A 16,544-nucleotide genomic window follows, 5' to 3' on the forward strand; every position below is an offset into this window, starting at 1 on the left:
GACAACGTGGGACTCCCCATTGGCCATTGGCTTCAATAAATCCTTCTTGAAAAATTCTCCACTGTTTACCTCCTTGATCTCCCCTACAGGAATCGGTGATCCTGGATTTACAGCCTGGTCAGCTGCAGGAGACTTCATCCATCCACACCTACTATACGACAGCTGCCCAGGGACATCATTGTCATACTGCCCAACGCTCAACTTGCGGATCCTTCCCCCTGTTGCGTTGTCATCTTGAGTTCCTGTTTCGGAAAACAACAGGTAAACTGATTAATAGATTCTTTTTTTTTTTTTTTTCTCCAGTTAGAGCTGTTGAAACAAACTTCACTACTGTGCCTTCAGTGAGTCTGTTCAAGAACCCTCAGGAAATAACTGGTTTCATAACTGCTTTACAACACCATGCAGGTGGTGGGGAATTGGTTGTTGTTGGCCTTGCTGACACAAGTTGGAACACATCTGCAGTACACCTGGATCCAGAGGAACGGAGCTGCATGTTTCTGCTGACGCTCATTTTTGGAAGGGGCTACTCCTCGTGCTGCCAGCAGAACCTGCCAGCACTGCCCACCACGGGCAGCCGAAGGGGAAACCTCTCTTTCCACCCCTACATCCAGCAGCTCTCGGCAGCAAACCCACTGCTGCTTTCCAGGACTGCCTTTTCCCTGAAAAAACAGCTTCTTTTTAGCTAACAGTCCCTAGCCCTTACAAACCCAGCTCACCATACACCTCTTGTAACACACGTGGCAACCACACTTAATCACAGATATTAAGTAGGAGATACACACAGGAGCTGTAACCTTTTGGTTCCTGAGGAACGGAGCACGAGAGTAAACTGAGCCAGCAGAACAATCCAGGATATTCAAGGGCATTAAGCAGTATTTGTTTCCAAAGTCACTATTAAGAGAGGGTCGTTAGATACAGCTTGATGATTAGCAGGACTTTATACTCAGTCATCCACTCCCACCAAGAGGCACTTTCAGAATATTCCTGCAGCAATTGCTTTTTCCACTCGTCCTTGTAAGAAAAAGTCAACAATAAGGATCGCACAGCAGTCCCTGCGGCGCAGTCACAGGACAGTACAAAACCAACGGTATGTGTAGCAACTTCTCCAACTCCTCTGAGGGTTTTTATTGCCTACATCTACAAACAGGTCTTGGAGAATTAGCTGCTTCTCTTTGAAGAGCTGAGGATTTCTAAATGAAATTTTCATTTCATTTCAAAATTTTATTTTCATTGCTGGGTGCCACTTAAATGCTTACAATCATTTCCAGCTGTTAACTATGTGCTGATTAAGCACATCTCCTGCACACCCTGATCGTGGAGCCGTAACAGCCGGAGTCCGAAGCGTGCCCTTCATCTAGAGCAGCAGGAGGGCTGAACTAGTCACGCTGGCAGAGAAAGACCGTAGTGTCTTCCACGTGCATCCATTTCCCAATCCGAAGCACCTGACAGAAGCCAATGTGTAAAATCTGGCATTCAGCATGGGTGCTTGTATTACGGACATCTCACCTCGACAAGCAGCACGACCATAGAGCATCAATGCACAACAAGGGCAAGCGTACAGTCTTGCATCTGAGTAAGAACAACCCCATGTACCAGTACAAGTTGGGGACTGAACTGCTGGGGAACAGCACAGCGGAAAGGGACCTGGGGGTCCTCGTGGACAGCAGGATGACCATGAGCCAGCAATGTGCCCTTGTGGCCAAGAAGGCCAATAGCATCCTGGGGTGTATTAGAAGGGGTGTGGTGAGTAGTCAACAGAGGTTCTCCTCCCCCTCTACTCTGCCCTGGTGAGACTGCTTCTGGAATATTGTGTCCAGTTCTGGGCCCCTCAGTTCAAGAAGGACAAGGAACTGCTGGAGACAGTCCAGCGCAGGGCCACAAAGATGATGAAGGGAGTGGAGCATCTCCCTTCTGAGGAAAGGCTGAGGGAGCTGGGTCTCTTGAGCTTGGAGAAGAGGAGACTGAGGGGGGACCTCATTAATGTTTATAAATATGGAAAGGGTGACTGTCATGAGGATGGAGCCAGGCTCTTCTCAGCGGCATCCAACGATAGGACAAGGGGAAATGGATATAAGCTGGAACACAGGAGGTTCCGCTGAAACATGAGGAAGAACTTCTTCCCAGTAAGGGGAACAGAACACTGGAACAGGCTGCCCAGAGAGTTTGTGGAATCTCCTTCTCTGGAGATGTTCCAAACTCGCCTGGATGCATTCTTGTGTGATCTGATCTAGGTGGTCCTGCTCTGGCAGGGGGATTGGACTGGATGATCCTTTGAGGTGCCTTCCAATCCCTGACATTGTGATTCTGTGTACAGGAGAATATTTGTCATTTGAGATTATATAGACAGGGATTTCACACTAAAATCCATGGCACTTAATTATTCTGCACTGACATACTGTCCTGGTTTCAGCTAGGACAAAGTTAGTTTTTCTTTTTAGCAGCTAGAAGAGCTCTGTGATTTTTATTTAGTCTGGGATTCATTCTGAGAAGAACGCTGACAGCGCACTGATGTTTATAGTCAGCACTGAGACCTTTCCAGCTTCCTGTGTTCTTGCCAGTGTGCAGGAGCACAACAGGCTGGGGGGGAGCACGGCCGGGACAGAGGGGCCACGACTCCCCTTAGGATTTGAACTTGGACTTAGGACTGAGGGCCAAACTGCCCAACACGGTATTCCAGATCCTGCAGCGTCAGGCTTAGTGTGTCGATGAGGGCTGACCAGAAAGAAGGTCCTTTGCTTTTCTGGGGGCTCTCCCTCTCGGAGTGCTGTATTTCTCTCTCCCACTCTCTTTTTGGGCCTCTCGCTTGTCCAGGATTGCGGTGTTGGAACTTACCTGTTTCGGGATTGTTTGCCGGGATGGGACAGGCCTTGGTCACCGGGTGGTGAGCAATTACACTATGCATCACTTGTTTGTATATGTTATTATCATTACACATATCTATATTCATGTATTATTATTATTAAATTGTTCTTATCTCACCCCACGGGTCTCCTTCCCTTTTCCCCTTTAATCCCCTTCCCCATCCCCGGTGGGAGGAGGAGGGTGAGCGAGTGGCTTCAGGGTGTTTAGTTGCTGACTGGGCTAAACCACACCACATACATATCTGTCAACCTGAGTAACTTGCTGGCAAATAGTGGCTTATCCCAAAAATATTAATATGTCTCTTGTAAAACTACAGAATTAGGCACTTTCAAAAATCCAGCTCTGCTACCATCAAAGCCAGTGTGATAGTAACTACTACTGTAGCCAATAAATAAAACCCTTTCTTCTGAAAATTCCAGTTTCACTCCATGTGTAACCAAGTTGTTAAGGTACAGGCAGTTTCCTTCCCAACGTGCCGTGCCTCTCCTACTTAACACACCCACGGAGACTGTGAGAGAACATCTACCTTTGGTATGGGTCAAAACAAACCTTTGTGATAGTTTGATGGGGGGGGTGTTCTGGCGGCAGGGGAGGGGATTTGCTCCCTGTGCCACCAGATCTGAGTCCCATCCCCCCCGGGGGAGGTTGAGCCAAATCGGCGCCTCTGCGAATTGCCCTATTTAAGTTGGGACAAAGGGGCGGGAAAGGGGCTCTTTGCTCAGGAGCGAGGAGAGAGCAGGAGGGCGCTGCCCTCGCTCCCGGCTCCTGGCCGGGCGGCCGCTCGGGCCCGGGCCGGCACCATGTGCTCAAGATGGTGCCGGGGGAGCCGCATGGGGGACTCGGTAAGCGCCCCGCTCCCGGGGTGCCCGCCGGGCCGAGCTTCCCCAGAGAGGATTAATATCTAAGAGAAAACAACCACAACGACCGGGTCAGTCGAGATGGAGCAGGAGGAGGTGTGCTGGAGCTGAGGTTTCCCTTGCAATCGGTGTGAAGATGGCAGGCGGCCCCCCTGCAGCCAGGGTGTACTCGGCGGAGCAGAGACCCACTAGTGGCCCGTGGAGAAACCCACGTCGGAAAGGAGATGCCTGAGCCCAGAAGAGGTCGTGGAGCAGGGGATGCACGACAAGGTACTGTTAATAATGGGGCATGGAATGCATGACGAGGTCGTGGAGGCATCTGGAATCCGTGGGACGGCCCACGCCGACGCGAGTGGCAGCAGCTCCCTAAGAGGCCGAGACTGGTAAAGCCCAAACTGGTGATCCATGGGGAGGATTGCAATCCTGCGGGCAGGACTCATACTGGAAAAGTTTGGGGACTTTTTCTTCGTGAGTAGGGGATCCACCGAAGCAAGGGAAAAATGGTGTAAAGACTCCTCCTCCTTTAAGAAAGGCGCGGCAGTTAACAGCATGGATGAACTGACCTGCACTCCCCATTCCCTGTCCCCCTATGCCGCCGGGGGGGAGGTAGAGCCAGGAAGGAAAGAAAATGGGGGGTGGGGAGGTGTTGTTTTAAGATCTGGCCTTGTTTTCTCTTTTCTCCTCTCAAGTAACCGGTTTCGTTCCCTTGTGTCTCTTGTTAAGTAACTGTTAATAAATTGTTTTGCTTTAAGAAGAAAGCCTGAGTCATGTTTTGCCCGGGACCATGGTTGGTGGGTGCTCCCTCTCGGTTCTTGTCTCAACCCTCAGTCCAAAAACCACGACACCTTAAAATCTAGCGCAGATTTTACTTGTTACGCTAATGAGAGGGCTTCATCATCAGTTATATTCACACATTCATGTCATTAGTATTCATAAACTCATGAAACGTGTAATTTCTATGAAGTTAATTTAATCCTCCAAAAACTGCAAAGAGGGATCTCAGGGAAACTTGGCGTTTTCCTTAAATAGGCTGGAAGCGTTTCATGTATCAAATTCCTAGCAGATGTTGGACAACAGAGGGAGGAGTTGAGTTGATGCACTGCAATAAAGCAATTCAGCCAATCACTGAGATGAAAATTAAGCGAAGAACCACAGAATGACAGAATGTTAGGGATTGGAAGGGACCTCAAAGGATCATCCAGTCCAATCCCCCTGCCAGAGCAGGACCACCTAGATCAGATCACACAAGAACGTGTCCAGGTGGGTTTGGAACATCTCCAGAGAAGGAGACTCCACAAACTCTCTGGGCAGCCTGTTCCAGTGTTCTGTTAGCCTTACTGGGAAGAAATTCTTCCTCATGTTTAAACAGAACCTCCTGTGTTCCAGCTTATATCCATTTCCCCTTGTCCTGTCACTGGATGCCACTGAGAAGAGCCTGGCTCAAGTGTACTTCAGAGCTGCATCGCTTAATGTAATAGATGTTTAGAGCTGTTAATTTAAAAGGCATCTTTTATAGCGTAAAGCGTCAGGAGCCAAGACTTCCTAGAAGTAGATCCTTTGAGGTCCCTTCCAATCCCTAACATTCTGTGATTCTGTGAAGTCACCTAGTTTGTTTTTGTTCTTGCAGTTTAGCTTAAAGTTTCGGCAGAGCTCCCTAAATATCCCAGGAGCAAATACTTATTTCTTTGAAAGCATTTTGTAGTCTCTCGTTTCTCTCTTTTCCTTTGTGACCTACGAAAACAATTTTGTTTTCCCTGGAGAACAAATAATAACATTCCAACAGATGGGCATCAGAACAGCACCGGGTATTTAACTCCTCAGATGGTTATCGCCATGCCAGTGCTGCCGCTAACAGAAACACGGCCAGTGGTTGAAGGTCAATCTTTGGTTTCTTTAGCTGCTTAGCTTTCCTGGAGTACTACTGAGAGGTGTTTGTAACTACCAGGAAGAAAACAAGACCAAGCTAAAAATCTTGTCTGCAGTGGCACGTCAACAGCAGCGTTCCATCTCATACATTAGCCATTGTCTCGGCTAAACTTCAAAAACTAGGATGAGAACTTTTCCTCTGTTACACACGTTTGTGTTCACCGAGTACACGAGGCACACCATTACAAAGGTCCACATTTACTTTCAGCTACCACAACTACCAGTCAGACAACGCTTACACGACTCCACTTGACTCACAGAGCCTCAAAGCCAGCGTCATGAGAGAGCAGGGCAAGCACAGTCTCTGTGGTAGCATTTTCTTGGGAAGAACCTTTCTTGTGGAGGGAGGTGGAAAACAAGTTGGACCAACAGCCCTTCTTCCCGTTATGGAAGTCCTTAATCGTTTGTAAAACAGAACTATCGGTCTTTTCCATATAGTCCATCGGAAAGGTTCCCTTAACTTCTACCTCGTTTATATCACGGTCAACTGTGCAAATTACAGTCAAACTGGAAAGCCCTTAAACAGATAATTATAAACCAAAGTTCATAAGAAGTATGAAAGTTTCAGCATCTTGTTGTCTACCCCTCTGTAAGGGGCTCAAAATCATAGAATGGTTTGGGTTGGAAGGGACCCCAAAGATCATCTAGTTCCAACCCCCCTGCCATGGGCAGGGACACCCTCCACTACACCAGGTTGCCCAAAGCCTCATCCAAATCTTCAACGAGTATCGGTACAACAAGGGACTGAGACTATTATAGGGATTTCTGTAAACAATATTACGGACTAAATTTACAAGGACTCAGTTTACGTTTACAAAACTCTATGGTTTTCTGGTTAACAAAAGCATCCAAGTGGTATTTCACAATAATCTGCAAATTTCAGAACACAAATACCATTACACTAATTTGAAATTCAAAAGGGTAAAATCAACTTTGTGTTTATCCTTACCACCTAAAAGACACGGGGGCTAAGGAGGATGTCAAGAGGTGGTTGCAGGAACCTTACGGTAAGTCATAAAAATCATTTTTTATGGCCGTCTCTGTGGAATGAACAAACAGTTCACAGTAAGCTAAAAACAAACATACAAATAAAAAAAGTAGGAAACTCCCTTACACTCCCAGTCCATCACAAACAAAACAATTAAAAACCCAAATTTTTACCGTTTAGATAACTCTCCTTGATTTGCAGCGGCCACTCAACTCGTCAAATGACTTTAAATTTACAGTCTCAGGAAAGCAAAGATGTGTTGGGTCTCCATTCTTCCCAAATTTCTGTATCTTTTAACCTCTGCTTTAGTGCCACTTACCCCATACACTGCGCTGCCAGAAGCCTCTCTTCACAACAGAAATACCATCAATAATATAGTCAAAATAATAATAATCAAAAGGTGATATTAGTCAAAAATATTTCTAAAATATGAATTGTTCCAACAGTACTTGATTTTATGTTTCATCTAATCCATCTAAACACAGTTCACCAGGATGTTAATCTCACAGGTTCCTAATTTCAGAAAAGTCAAGCTTCTAACAGGATTGAAGACACTAAGCTTCACCACATGAAATAACAATGATGTGACAAAACATGACCTGAACTGTACTCAGCCAACTCCTTCGTTTTAAAGCAGTTCTCTCAGATTTAGCTGCTGAAAGACAATGATTCCCCTTTCAACAAAAATTTATACATGACTTTGCAGCTGGTTTGAAAGGTTACTGAAGTGCCCATTATTGAGATCATTCCTAAAACAAAAAGCCTTACTGCTGTGAAGTACAAGCTCCACCAAAGCCAACGGAAGCAAATGCTGAACTTCAAGTTTTAGGTCAACCCTAAAAAGCAGGGTTATTTTTTCTAAGAAAATTTAAAGCCTCTGAAGTGGTCTAAGAAAAAATAATCACGTTGTATTGCATTTCTCCAAATTGTTTAATATATTTTTTTTTCTGTTAACTTTCCTTGTCAACTATCAACTAGAAAAATTATTCGGCACTAGAAATAACATTCATCTGACTCTTCACATAAATTGTCTTTGAATGGACATTCCCTGATGGAATAGAAGAAGCAGCAGGCACCTTGCTCTCCTCTTCCCCTTCCCAGGAAGCTGGAGAGAACAATGAGGTCATCCCTGAGCCTCCTTCTCTCCAGAACAGACAACCCCAAAGTCCTTAGTTGCTCCTCAGAGGACATTCCTTCCAGCCCCTCCACCAGCTTTGTTGCCCTTCTCAGGACGTATTCAAGGACCTTCATAATCGTTTTGAAATGGTGGGGCCCAGAACTTCACACGATACTCAAGGTGAGGTCCCACCAGTGCTAAATACAGCGGGATAATGACCTTAAAAAGCATTTTTATTTGACAAGAGTGCCTTCAATCAACTGCAGAGCAGTTTAGACAATGCCAGATGATATCAAACCACCAAGAATTAACTTCAGACTGGAGCAACTAATTGTAAATTTTTCACATTTAAATGTAGGACCAAACACATCTTCATTTAGAGTATCTTTTGGAAATTAGCAAAGATCTACATCAGCTTCAATGCTTAATGAAAATGTGTGAGATTGTTAAGATTTTATTTGTAATTTTGTAATTAAATGGGTGATCAAAGCTTGTGTATAGACAACATTTTGTTTTGCTAAATCAAAAGGTGCTACCAAGCTTTCAACCTAATACTATTAACTGAAATTTCACATTAGCCTTAAGAAGTTTGAAAAATTCCATCGCACTGAAAATCTGGAAAGCAAGAATTGCTGCCATCAACAGGAAAGAAATTGAATATTCAGGTTTTACAAGATACTAATCTTAAAAGCTACGTGCTGAAACGATATGACAGGCTGCAAACATGGTGAATTGTTACGGCATTTAAATATAAATGTAAGAACTTATAAAACTAATTTTAACCACTTCAATCATCAACACTTGATTAACGGTTAAGATCATCTCTGGATAGAGCTTAGGCAATGTTAACTATTATTTCACAGATAGCTTCTCACTTAGTTCATTAATTTATTTTCCAGCAGGATTTTTGAAATACTGAATTCATTTCAACACTGTCTCTTTCACGAGAGACAAAAGCTAAAATCTACAAGAAAATCTGACATGCATGTACACAAGCCACGTGTACATGGTTTAAGAAAATCATACGTGGTTTGAAGAAACAAAAGGAAAACTTACTAGGATGTGTGTTTAATTCCAGATGCCACTGCCTATGCAGCAGTTTAAAAACATCTGCGTAACTCCAATTACCCGTTCCCGGGAAACACGGAGATTCAACCCAACAGGAGGCTTAACAATTCATCAAAGGAAAAAAAAAAAGGTCCATAAGTTGACTTCTAACAGAGGTGCCTTCAGGGACTGCCCCACATACCAAAAAATGTCACCACAACACCATCAAAATCAAAAGTGATTTCCTTCTCTGGCACCGTTTATCTTCTACAAAGTTTAAGATTTTTGCAGAAGGCATTTAATGATCAAGGTTTCAAGACAGCTTTATGCCTAAACCAAAGCAAATCTATTTTAAGAACTTAGAACCAGCTTTACAATCGCTGTTAAAAATTTGAAGGAAAAATAATGTGTTCAAAGACAGCAAGACAAAACGGGAGCTAAAGGTTGTTGTGGTGGAGAAGGGACAAGCAAACGTGTGCCCACCTGAAATAAAATGAGGGTCTAAACTCTACCCCAAATCCAAGTGGGCCATTAAACCTCTCCGTGTAGGACACGGCAGCGTCGCAGGTCTGGCCATGGTAGTTTCTGTGCCCCTGCACGCTGTGCCAGGCATGGGCAGAAAGCCTGCTGCGAAACCCAAACCACTGTCTCCAAACCTGTACAGCGATGGCATCATCATGCTACCCTCAGGCCCACATCCAGAGAGTTACAGGAATGATCATTGTGGAATTGGTACATGACATAAATTAAATTAAAAATTACTGTGCCGCTAAATTGAACCAAAATTCCATTTTTAACTTTAGTTGAAAAATTAATTTAACTAAATTTAGTCTAGTTCAAAAAATTTAATTTTGTGAAAACTCCAGTTTTAACTTAAAAACTCAGTTTTTAACTTTAGTTTAGCTAAAAACACCATTTCAATTTACTGCTAACCACTGCAAAATTAACTCCAAGTCAGGGATCAAAATTTTCCTGTGCGATGGAAACTACTAACAGGTTTTGGAGTGTGTTGTTAGTACATGCAAAGAAGGCATATGAGGATTTGGACAAGCTCTGGTCTCCTGACACTGTACCACTTATTTCAGATGGACTGGGTTTGCTCTCTCCATTCACACTGGAATAATCTGCGGAACATCTGGAACAGTTCAATGCTTTTAAAAATTATTATTTATAAAGTATGCAAAAAGGATTTGTTCCCCTCTCCTTTGTCTGCAGATACGCTGTAAGCATGATTTATGCCACCGGAATTTGGGCCATCTTCAAAGATTTATTTTCGATAGGGGAAAGACCTCTGAAGATGTTCCAGACACTTGTAATGTTTAGCCACCTTGGTTTTATTCATTTTGCATGTTGGAATTTTTCTGAGGGAGGAAGAGAGAGAAGATGGCTTTGTTCAATGCTTAATTGGAACTGGATGATCTTTCAGGTGCCTTCCAACCCAAACCATTCTGTGATTCTATGTGTTATTAGGCATGAAAGAATACACATAGTGAAGTAAAGGGGAAACATAAGGCTGCAGAGAAAAGCTTACATACAGATAAAAATTTCCTCAGGCTACAAACTTCCCTGTTATTTAAAATCCAAAACTACTGCAGCACTGTGTTACTCGCACATGGCAGCTTCTTTTACTACCAGAAACTCATCTCCCCGTAACTCAGCTCATATAAAAGCAGAAAACTGGAAAATCTTAGTGCACTGATTCACCTCTGTCATGCAACTCACATAGCACCGCAGGAGAAAAGAGGTCATCGGCCATTGTTCTGCATCGTTGACAAAGACACACTCTAGCAAAAAGAAATTCAAGGATCGCTGTCTGCTTCTTCCTATTCTCAAAACCCATGAGCACTTAACCTGAGACACCATTTTGGATGGAACCCGGAACTCTGCTACATGGGCAGTCAGTAGTTCCTGCCACGTCAACCCAAGTTAAGAGCACATTTGTACGAAAACCTCTAGGCAGAAGGGCCTGTTAATTGGCACAGAGACATACAAGCAAAGAGAGGGAAGAATGCATCGTAACGTACGTCCCAGTTGACACCCACAATTTCATTCTTAAGCTCGTTCTTCCAGCTTTACAGGGCACTGGAAACATGCACGTGCCTTCTTAGGGCATACATCTCATGCAGCAAACCAGACAACCCCACCATCCTCTTGTAACTCAACCCTCCAGTTGGGCACACACAGAACGTCTGTCGGTCCTATTCACCTCCAGCACCGTTTGCTCCTGCTCACTCGCAACACCTCGTTTGTCCAGCCAAGCTGGCTTGGAGCTGTCAGCCTTCATCTGTCAACTCCCTCCGTCATAGGCCCGTGCAGTCTCTTGACACGCTTGTTCCATGAAGGACCGTTCAAGTCACAGGAGCGTAGAGCTCCCCCTAAAACCTGACTGTCTAAGGCCAACCGTTACTCATCAGCCAACAACTGCTGGTTGGGTTATCCTTTGCTGATGGCTACTTCCTCATCCCCACGGCAGCCGGCGTTTCTTTGCGCTATCAATTACATCTCCTGTGCTGCAGCAGTTTCAGCAGCTAATTAATTAATTGCCTTGGAGAATCTCCTGCTTATCCTCACCTGATGAGTCTACTCCAAGGTACGGCAAACCACATCCAACAGTCCTGTGCTCTGTCACCACAAACTGTCAATGAACAACAACGTATTATTGTTATTTTAAGGGATTATTTAGCTTATATCCGAAGGTTTTATTTTCTCTCTCCTACAGCGCATGTTTACAACCTTTCCCTGCAAGTATGCCGAGTGCTTCGGCTTCGCTGCGTGTGTCCGCACGTGCAGGGAACGGGGTCGGAATAAACGCGTGTTTCAGCTGCGCACTGGAGGGAAAGCAACATCAAAAGTCTGAAGAGAAACTCTCCACGAGATTATACATTGCTTTGTCCCCACACACACAGGAATATGCTTTGGACTTTAATCGAGCACAATGAGTTATGTTTGTAGCTGAATGGTTTTTTTTTTTAACTGTTTAACACTTGCCATTTATCATAGAATCACAGAATGGTTTGGATTGGAAGGGACCTCAAAGATCATCCAGTTCTAACCCCCCTGCCATGGGCAGGGACACCCTCCACTACACCAGGTTGCCCAAAGCCTCATCCAACCTGGCCTTGAACACTTCCAGGGATGGGGCATCTACAACTTCTCTGGGCAACCTGTTCCAGTGCCTCACCACCCTCAGAGGGAAAAATTTCTTCCTTATATCCAATCTAAATCTCCCCTCTTTCAGTTTAAAGCCATTGCCCCTTGTCCTGTCACTACACACCCTTGTAAAAAGTCCCTCTCCAGCTTTCCAGTAGCCCCTTTAAGTACTGGAAGGCTGCAATAAGATTACCCCGGAGCCTTCTCTTCTCCAGGCTGAACAGCCCCAACTCTCTCAGCCTGTCTCCATAGCAGAGGTGCTCCAGGCTTAGAGCATCTTTGTGGCCTCCTCTGTACCCGCTCCAACAGCTCCATGTCCTTCTTGTGTTGGGGACTCCAGAGCTGAACCCAGTATTCCAGGTGAGGTGTCAGGAGAGCAGAGTAGAGGGGCAGATTCCACTCGCTCGACCTGCTGGTCACATTATTTATCCCAGTGAGTACAAAGAATGTTTCTTGTTATTTATCAATCCTTGCACTAATTCTCAGTAGGAGTATGAAGACAAGAGACGTTTTAAGGGCTTGGGTTTGCACACTGAAACTCGGGAGCACTTGGCAGACCTGCATACTCTAAGGCCACCTTCTCTTACTTCTTCTCACATAGGTATTGCATACCTATGGTCCTCAAAGGCAAGTGGACTGCCAAGCATGTTTGAAAAAGGAAGGGAGCTAATAAAGAGTATTTCCTCGTTTCTCAAACTTTAGGCTTGCTGTTCCTTTTCCCACCCATGGTCAAAACAGACTAATTTTGCTGTTTTGATTTATCTACCTATTTTCTCATACAGCTGAGGCTTGGGAGGTGGCAGGGGCTTCTGCAAACAGTAGGTTACTCGTTCTGTATTCAGTTATCTGCTTAGCAGAACATCGTAATGTTTGGACTACACCTCTGGATTTACTCCTCTGAAGCGCTACGCAGAGTTGGAAAGAACATCACAGAACATCTGTGGTTTATGCTCAGAACTGCGATCATCATCTGGATTCAGACAAGACATGAAATTACACTCCTTTTGCTTCCACCTGATCATCCCAATCCACAATCTCTCCTTGCAACTAGAATGCTCTCTTTCCATCAGATGACGTATCAAGGGAAAAAAACATTCCAGATCTTCCTTATTCTCAACATTCATTCAGTCAAACTGCTTTTTCCCCTTTGCTGTTTTGTGCACACCTTGCATCAATGATTCTGTGTACAGCAGTGGGGCAAGTCCAGATATGTTAATAAATAGACCCTACAGCATTGGGAAAACCAGTATGTGCTGGTGACCTCCTGAAGCAGAGGTGGCAGGACGCCGCATCGTTTTACCTTTGGAACCATGGGCAGTTTTAAAATCGAGCTCTTACTAGTACAAACTGAATGACACTTCTAAAAGGCAGAAATAGAACGTTTTAGCATTTGACAAAGGAAAAATTGAAAAACCATTATTATTGTGCTAAAGCTATACAAAGGAGTCTTTTCTTAAAAAAAATCTTTAGTTTAATTAAATGCTATTCTTACGTTACTTACTCCAGTATCACATGCTGAAGCGCATGCAGAAAACGACTCGTCAATGCTCCAAACCACTGAATTTATCTTTCTCATAGCTCTGCCCCAGTATTAATCATAATTTCCTAATGGTGTTTGACAACGCAGTGGAATCACTGGCTCCTCACAGTGAAGTTCCTACAGACCAAGTCCTATCACAAAGACGTAGTTTCGAGATAAACCTGTTTTAAAGGCTGCTAAAACTGCTGTTTTGCATGCTCTTCACCTCAAGCCATGTGCCCTCTCTTTGCACATGGTGTTTAGTCATGGTGTTTAGTCTCTCTCTGCCCCTCTTTGCACATGGTGTTTAGTCATCACCTGTCCACGTTGCAAGTTCAACTCGCATCTGACAGAGAACTAACCCTTAAGAATACCTTCAAACCATTAAATTAACAAGCTAACCCAACAAACGCCACCACTGCAGAGTTACCAGATCCGATGCAGAGATGAATAGAGTAACGCATGTCCAAGGATCATGGAGACAACCTAAGGCCACCTCTCTTGGGAACAGTCTGCAGGATTTCAGATGCATTAGACACAAAATAAAACTGCCATGTTAATCACAGTGAATATACTCAAAGGGTTCGAAGGGCAGGCAAGGGGACTCAACATGCATCTAAAATTGCTGCTTGCCACTCAAGAGCACACGATCGTTATGCAAGGGCAACTCCTCGAGACACCACCTACATGAACCACAAGCAGAGGTCTTTAAACTTTAGGGCACTCAAATACATCCAGCTGCCTAAAGACCCTGACTAAATTACAGTATTTAAATCCTTACTATTCCTACTCTCTGCTTCTTCTACCAGAAGATGCCATCCTCTGAAGCAGCAGTTGTTGAAAATGATGGTGCTTTAGTTTACACCCCCAGAAATGTAAACTAATGATGCCTCCCCACACCCCACCAAATTAGGAGCTGGAGGAAAGGAAAAGCACCTGTTCAGTTTTTCTGCCTTTGATGAAATGAACTATAACAAGGACCGCCACAAATAGATTCCAGCTGAGAACATCCAACACAGTTTTATGCTAGCACCCTGTTTCAAAGAGACTTCTAAGGCTAGAAGATGCTAACCAACATAAACAACACTGGCAGCACAAGGCCCTGTACTCTAAGGGTTAAACTTCCGAAGGAAATTTGCTTAAACATAAATATCCTGTCACTAGAAATACAACTAGAATGAGGGCCATAAATCTCGATGACGTAAGCCAACACAAGCCTCCAGTCTTGCATTCCCGTATCCTGGATTCCACACACTTTAGGCTCTCTGCAGTGCTTAAACTCTAGCTACAGTTCGTTCATTTATTTTGGGTCTTAAAATGCAAGGGGAACCCTTCACTTGACACCTTCCTCCTTAAGTCTCTAATGTCAGTGAAAGGCTTTGTGAGAACTTCAAGAGAATCTGACTTCAGGACAGTAGAAGTGTGAGTGGAGTAAGTACCTCCTTCAAACAAAACTTTAAACCAAAAAGACTTAAAGATCTAAACACCAGTTGCTTCACTCCCTGACTGTCCCTTAAATAATGAGCCTTTTTGCCAGGCAAGGTATGCCAAGTTTGCCGAAATAAAACGTCAAGCAGAAGTGTTCATCATTTGGTAGAGTGCAGAACTGTCCACAAAATACTGGAAGGCACTCCTGCAAGTTCTTGATGAAACGAAAACGTGTTGGGAATCTCATTGAGAGATATGAATACCTGAAGGGAGGGTGCAAAGAAGAGGGAGGCAGGCTTACTTCCATGGTGTCTAGTGATGGGACCCAGAGGAGATGGGCACAAACTGAATCATAGAATCATAGAACCGTCTGGTTGGAAGAGACCTTCAAGATCATCGAGTCCAACCATTCACCCTGCACTGTCAGGTTCCCTAAACCATGTTGCTCAACACCAAATCCACACGGTTTTTAAACATCTCCAGGGATGGGGACTGCACCACCTCTCTGGGCAGCCTGTTCCAATACTTCACAACCCTCTCTGTAAAGAAATTTTTCCTGATATCTAACCTAAATTTCCCCTGGTGTAACTTCAGACCATTCCCTCTCGTCCTGTCATTCATAACGTGGGAGACTGACCCCCATCTCCCTACAACTTCCTTCCAGGTGATTGTAGAGAGCGATAAGGTCCCCCTTGAGCCTCCTCTTCTCCAGACTGACCAGTCCCAGCTCCCTCAGCCGCTCCTTCTGAAACACAGAAGGTCCCCTCTGAACATTATGAAAACCACTTTTTTGCTGCGAGGGTGACTGAGCACTGTCACAGGTTGCCCAGAGAGATGGCTGCAAACAGGAGATAATCAAAAACCATCTGAACATGGTCCTGGGCAAGTGACTCTAGGTGGCCCTGCCTGAGCAGGGGGGCTGGACCAGATGGTCTCCAGAGGTCCTTTGCAACCTCAACCACTCTGTGATTTCAGTAGGAATATGGGTTTTGCTTTGGAGCAGAGATAGAGGGTATGGGGAAAAAATTCAATGTCAGAAACACAGCTGCTGATGATGGCAATCAGCACTTGCACACCACTCTCAGCATGCAAATCGTGCTCACCACCTCGCTTTCACACATCCAAACTCTATATCCAATGACATCCATCAGAGGTCTTCTATTGATGGGAACTGGAAGTAGATTAGGAATCAGTATGCATAAGGTTATGTTTGAAGCTCAGTATGATGTAAACATCCTGCAAGCATGTCCAATGTTTCTGAGAGACAGGTTTAAAAAAACAAATGGAAAAAGCATTAACCCCTCTTTTCCCTTGCTCAGACTGACGGAGGTGAGAGAAACGCCTTGCCAAAGGCAACGGCATGACAGAAAGCAAAGGAGCTTCATATATATATATATTCATATTTAGTTCCTAATTCATCACTATCTTTAAAACAGGTCCACTTCCAGAACGTGCCCCAAGGACTCGTATTCCCACCAGTCTTTATTACGCAGGAAGTTTACCTGCTTTATCTGACTTTGCAAATGGAAGGGGGTTGACAGTGACTCCTACTTCCTTTGCGAGACAACCAGAATCTGAGAAAAATCCAAACACCTCTCTTCAGATTCCTATCTCTAAATACAGAATTGTAAAAGGTGACTTATTCTAAAT

General features: G+C 44.4%; 1 protein-coding gene across 5 annotated transcripts in view; it reads right to left on the reverse strand.

Moving 5' to 3' along the window:
* Nucleotides 1-16,544, reverse strand: part of TNS3 (tensin 3) — a 251,267-nt gene that overhangs the window by 52,295 nt on the left and 182,428 nt on the right. For 2 of the 5 annotated variants that reach the window (XM_086614502.1, XM_086614505.1), the window contains 2 exons: nt 14,954-14,959; nt 70-242 (listed from right to left, as the gene is read on the reverse strand). In XM_086614502.1, the coding sequence (XP_086470628.1) occupies nt 70-242; nt 14,954-14,959 (179 nt within the window). Of the gene's footprint in view, nt 1-69; nt 243-14,953; nt 14,960-16,396; nt 16,469-16,544 lie in introns of all 5 variants that reach the window. The other 3 variants (XM_086614501.1, XM_086614504.1, XM_086614503.1) reach the window with 3 other exon arrangements.

The sequence above is a fragment of the Tauraco erythrolophus genome, chromosome 7, assembly GCF_009769465.1.
Source record: "Tauraco erythrolophus isolate bTauEry1 chromosome 7, bTauEry1.pri, whole genome shotgun sequence".
Classification (NCBI taxonomy): Eukaryota; Metazoa; Chordata; class Aves; order Musophagiformes; family Musophagidae; genus Tauraco; species Tauraco erythrolophus.